Raw genomic sequence first — 5,624 nt, 5'->3', positions numbered from 1 at the left:
GCCCATTCATCCTCACGTCCATACCGTTTACCCGGTCCCCTGCCCAGACCGGCCCCGCCCCGGCCCATGACTCAGCTCGCCCCCCGCCCGCCGATTGGCCGCCCGCCTGGAACCTGCAGGAGACGGCGACGGATGGCGAGGGGCGCCATTGGCTCGGCTCGCCGTGACGTCATCCGCGGTGGCCGGGGGGAGTCAACACAAACCCAAAGCCCAGGCTCGAAAGTGACTCAGCAGGCGGGCGGGGCCGGGGCTGAGTCAGCGCGGGGCGCATAAAGGCGGCGACGGCTCCCGGTCTGTCTGGGTCCTGCTGTGCCGCTGGCATGGAGCTCCCGGGGCTGGGCTGGCACTGCTCGGAGCGCGCCTGCAAGCAGCTGGGTGAGGGGCGGCCGCGCGAAGGGAGCCGGGGCTGGGGGCCGCGGCGGGGGCTGGGCTGGCTCTCTCCCTCCGGTGGCACCCATGAGGGGCGGGTGGCTTGTGCCCTGGGGAGGACGGGGCTCCGTACCCCGGGTCTCTTGGGTCAGCCGGGCTCCGTACGCGGGCGGCAGGTACCGGTGCTGCTTCGGTACCCGCCCCCCCCGGCAGGTCTGGTGGAGGGGCAGCGGCGGAGCCCGGCGCGCCCGGTGCATGCGTGGTGTTACGCTGTGAAGAGGCGTTTGTTAAAGAATAAGAATACTTTCGAGCCTGGGCTTTGGGTTTGTGTTGACTCTGAGCTCCTGGCTGATGCCTTGCTGAGTGCTCCTGCAGTCGAGGAGCTCCTGAGTTGTTTGTGCTTGTGTTAGTCTAACTGCATAAAAAGAGGGAAAACTTACCACTCTTACTTTTTTTAGTTGTAATAGTCATGAAGAGTGGCACACTTTCTCTAGAGGTAACTGGCGTGTGGCTAGACCAAAATGATTTGCTTTAGAGGTTTATCCATGGTGTTTTGTGAGTGCTCTGTATAGCTCTTAGCTCTGCTCCATGAGAATCTTTTCTTTTTTATTCTACTCCCAGACTTCCTTCCTCTGAAATGCGATGCGTGTGGGGAAGTCTTCTGCAAAGACCATATCCGTTACGATGACCACACGTGTAGCTCAGCCTACAAGAAAGTAAGTTCCTATGTGTGAGTCAGTAGTTCATGCTGCAGAGCTGCCGAGTCACAGTGAAATGCTGCTCTGAATCTTGACCTGTGGTTTCAGTAAAAGTGGATGGGAGAACCACAAGATACAAGTTAATGACACAGCTGAATTCCAGACATCCAGAAATGTGACATTTTGGAGGTCGGTGCCACCAGATTCTAGTTTCTTTGACTTGGAACACATCTTCCCAAAGAGGGGTACTTCACGTTTAAAGTAGTGTGGCCTAAAACTTTCTGCAGCTCGTGTCCGTCAAGCTGAAGGACAGCAAACATGAACCTACAGAAGAAATAAACAGTGAATAAGTGGGGCTAAACACTGATCTCTGGCCTGTGCTTGAGCTTTGAAATGTTCAAAGCCTGTAATTGCAGAAAGCCTAGAAACAGATGTAAAGTCAACTTACCAAGTAGGTTGCTACAAATTGATTTGGCAAAGCACACCTGTTTTGTGGATAATGATTTGCAGCTGCTGTTGTGAGGGATATCTTTCAGAACATTAGTAAATGAGTAGAACATAAACCACTTGTGAATATACTTGTCACCCATGGGTAAAAGAAGGGGAAAAGCAGAAAAATAATAGGGTGGGACTTGTAATCTGTGGTGTGTGTTCTTAGAATGTGCAGGTTCCAGTGTGTCCGCTCTGCAACGCACCTATACCAGTTCAGAAGGGGGAAATACCAGATATTGTGGTTGGAGCCCACATGGATACAGACTGCAAATACAATCCAGCACAGCAGAAGCAGAGGGTAAGGAAAGCGCTGTTGAAGTCTGAACTGCCTGCATAATGCTTGTGAAGTTAGGTCTGCTGACAGCAGAATGTGTAGAAGCTTGCTCTGTTTCACCTTAGTTCTAAGGCCGCTTGAGCATTTGTGCTTCAGCTTGGCAATCACTTGGGAATCTGATTGCAACAAGTGAGCAAGCATTGCCAATGTCATGTTCTCTGTTATTTAGATCTTCACAAACAAGTGCTTGAAGCCAGGCTGCAAAAGGAAGGAGATGATGAAGGTACTCTGTGAACAGTGCGGTGGCAACTTCTGCATAAAACATCGGCATCCTCTGGATCACGACTGTAAAGGGAGCAACCGCCCCACCTCCAAGGCAGGGTATGCTGCATTTATGATACTTTGAGCTCAAGCTGAAATTTCAGAGTGAGTATCAGGGGTTGGTGGGGAGCTTGGACAAGTGGGGAATTCTGTAAACTACTGGCCACTTCCATGCAATACCTGCTATTTCCTCCTTGTGTTTTGGGCCTATTTCTGAAAGTCTCTGAGCCAAGATAGGCAAACTTGAAATCGTTTTTGGAAGGCATTTGACAAGAAGCTTCTATCTCAACAGCATGACTCTCAGTATCTCCTAACTGTGAATAGACACTGGCCATCTCAAGTACTTTTTGGGGTCTAGACCTAAATATTAGGATCCTAATATTTTTCCCAGCACCTTAAGTAACAAAGAACAAAATCAATACATTGCTAAGCAAAGCTTAAACTTAGTTTTAATTAAAAAAAATATCTCTTGCAGGCAGATGTACCTTCCTTATTTTGTGCAATAGGACTGTAAGACTTGCCTGACAGATGCAGATAATTAAACTGGATGGAAGAGTGAAACTACTGGTGGTGTGTGTAAGAGGTGCTGAGCCTGGTTGTGTTTCTTTGTAGATATGCAGCTCTGGTGAGAGGCTCTCAAGCTGCCTTCGAGTCAACAGGAGCAATTGGAGTGCCATCTAATGGGAGCCTTCAGCACAACAGGTATAAGCTGTAGAATGAGAAAAACCAAACAAGATTGTTTAAAAATAATCTTGTGTCAGCACGGTGTAGGAGTGCCAGTGTTGTACCACTGACTGCTTGAGAGCTGGTAATTGACCTTTAATTGATGTTGGGAACGTGGTACAGGGGTTGTGACAGCAGAAGTGGATCTTTCCTTCTCTGTGCTGTAATGATTAAAATGGCTATATAGACACAAGCATGAGGACATCACACTGTTCTAACAGCAGGCTGGTCGCCCACCTGCTCAGCATGAGGCTTAAACAAGTTCTGGGAAAATGTGTCATCAGAATGCTGAGGAAAGCATAGCAAGCCTCTTGCTTGAAATAAATGCCCAAGCCCTTCCCTGCCAGAGTGTATCTGCTTGTGACTGGAAGTTTTGGTCTCGTGTAACTCTTACAGTGTGTTCTCATGTCTTTCAGGTGCAGATAGTAGAGGCTCTTCACATCTGGATCAAACTTCTGTCTGCTTTAGAGTTAATCTTGTCTCTAGGTCTTTAAAATTTTCTATGCAAGTAACTTATTTTTGTATCATGTTTTCTGCATTCAATAAACTGTCACCCTTGCCAAGTCAGCTTCATTTGTTCCTATATTTAGAATAAGAGCTGTAATAATATGAAAAATACTTGATGGAGGAGACTGGGGAAGGGTGGTAAGACAACGATTAAAATCAGTGTGAGACCCAGTGAGCTTTGCTATCTCATGCTAAGCCTGGACTATGAGTTTCCTAAGATGAAAGTCTGAAATGCAAGCTGCTGTCATATGTCTCAGTCCTTGTGGAAATGAACTGGTGCACAGTGCAGCATTCTGCTTCACAAAGAGCATACATCAACATGAAGCCAGTTTTATAAAAAGCTGCCTCTTGGTTTCTGAATGTCATTGGAAGTACTTGATTTATAGAGCCATACCTAGTTTTTCTAAGCCCTCCCTAAGCAATTCACTGAAGGCTAGTGCTCAGAGGCATGGACAATATAATTCTTCATAATTTATTACCCCTTAGATAGCAACCTAGATTTGCATGGGTATTTTTTGCAGTTGGGGTAAAAAGGAAGCCAGAGAAAGTGGCATTAACTGTTTGTGTCCCATGTGTAATGAGAATGAGGCCAAAATACAGCATTGTTCTAGGGAACCTACTCTCGCTGTCTTCCTGAAAAGCTTAAATAACTGAAGACATAACAGATATGCTCCATCTATTATCTTGATCAGCTGTCTTGGCTCTTTAAAACTGCATGAATATCCAGCTGCTTAGCTTGAGGCCTGAAATGTAGGTTGATGAAATGGAAATGTGCTGTTAATGAACAATGCTAATTCCCCAGCTGGGATCTAAGTAGACCTCTCATCCAGCTAATTGTGAGAAAAATGCCAAGGCTTGCTGATGATGTCAGGGGGTCAAGACCTCAATTTCATGTGTCATTGGAGCCATTCCTCTGCGCACTGGGGCTGGTGGGCTGGAGTGTTGGTTTAGGACTAACTGAAGGGTAATTGCAGTCCCCTGAATCACCTGAAGCTCTAAGTGCCCAATGCTGTTCTGCTGAGGCGGGAGGATGGGCGGTTTGCGTAGCAGAGAATGCTGTTTTCCTTGACCTGGGAAAAATAATCTTTGATGACACCCTGAGAGATGCGAGCGTAAGTGCAGTTAATGCATATATGCTCTATATAACCTTGAGGTGTACTGCAGTCATGCAAAGGCTGTTGCGTGCCTCTCATTTCTCTTTGAAGAGGCTTAATCCCTACAGTACAAATGCTGCCTAAAGAGGAAATGCGTATTTATGGTCCCTCACAGTGATATCATATGAACAATCAGCACCCTGACTTTTATCAGAAAGGGCACAGATAACGTAATTTCTGGCCAACGTAGAACAGAATACCTGAGCTATCCCGTATTCATGTTTGGCCCAGTGGGATTTCTTCTCATCCAGGAGAAGTTTTTGGAGAAGATCAAAGCTATAGGGAAGGCTGTAGGTGGCCAAACTGAATGTTTGAAGCTGGGAGGTAGGAGCTGCCGCTGCTAATTCCATACGGTCTGGTTTTATGCAGTCGTGGTCAAAGTTGTGATTTGACAGTATCTGTAATACTGCGCTTAACCACAGGATGTCACAATAGGATGTGGAATAAAGCAATCATTATTTTAGCAAGTCTAAACGTAGAAAACATGCTTTCCCTATTCACATTGAAACAGAAAAAAGCTTAAATTACAGCTCTCATTTTAGATACCACTACCTACTGATTATCCCGTGTACTCTAATGCCATAACTCAGCCCTAGCATGTTGCTATGGTGCTAGGACTTTTGTAATCTTTCTGTATAATACATAACTGGCCGCGTGTTACCAGACAACGCTGTGCACCCCACCAGTGGCACGGCAAGGGGTTTGCAGTGGAGAGCAGTAGTGTGAGGACATGGACCAGAGCCGAGAGGCTCTGCCCAGCGCAGCAGCGATGGGTGAGGGACAGGACTAGCACGCTGCGTTGTGGGGAGGTGGAAGGAATGGCTGACGGCGTGACCCTGCTTCGGACAGGAGAAGGAAGCAGGGGTGTGAAGGTTTACCTCTTCCCATCGGCACTTGTAACAGTACAGGGAGTTGTTGCCACCAGCGCCTGCCACTACAGCCAGCATCTCGGCTCTTACTGGGAGCAAAGCAAATGGAAACAAAAGCCCTGTTTTAGGTTGTCCAGGAAAAACCACTCTATCTACGTGTTTGGTTTTGGTAAATATTTTTGCCCTTAAATTACTAAGGGGAAGTGGAAATGTTTGT

The 5,624-nt window shown here is 47.2% G+C and overlaps 1 protein-coding gene across 1 annotated transcript; it reads left to right on the top strand.

The window, feature by feature from the left end:
• Positions 1–239: 239 nt before the first annotated feature.
• On the top strand, positions 240–3,382 carry ZFAND2A (zinc finger AN1-type containing 2A). The gene is made up of 6 exons (XM_075436401.1): positions 240–375; positions 991–1,085; positions 1,726–1,857; positions 2,063–2,214; positions 2,767–2,856; positions 3,294–3,382. Exons 1-6 carry the CDS (start codon positions 321–323, stop codon positions 3,301–3,303), a joined length of 534 nt encoding a protein of 177 aa, XP_075292516.1. The 5' UTR covers positions 240–320; the 3' UTR covers positions 3,304–3,382.
• Positions 3,383–5,624: the final 2,242 nt, after the last annotated feature.

Source organism: Opisthocomus hoazin, chromosome 15 (genome assembly GCF_030867145.1).
Source record: "Opisthocomus hoazin isolate bOpiHoa1 chromosome 15, bOpiHoa1.hap1, whole genome shotgun sequence".
Taxonomy (NCBI): Eukaryota; Metazoa; Chordata; class Aves; order Opisthocomiformes; family Opisthocomidae; genus Opisthocomus; species Opisthocomus hoazin.
Note: the sequence above shows the minus strand (reverse complement) of the source record. Positions and strands in the feature narration are given on the sequence as shown.

Excerpts from the sequence above, each read along its gene's own strand:
- ZFAND2A (XM_075436401.1), top strand. The coding sequence starts at position 321 with ATGGAGCTCCCGGGGCTGGGCTGGCACTGCTCGGAGCGCGCCTGCAAG. Across the intron at positions 376-990 it reads GCGCGCCTGCAAGCAGCTGG|ACTTCCTTCCTCTGAAATGC; the intron begins GTGAGGGGCGGC and ends TTCTACTCCCAG. Across the intron at positions 2,215-2,766 it reads CGCCCCACCTCCAAGGCAGG|ATATGCAGCTCTGGTGAGAG; the intron begins GTATGCTGCATT and ends GTTTCTTTGTAG.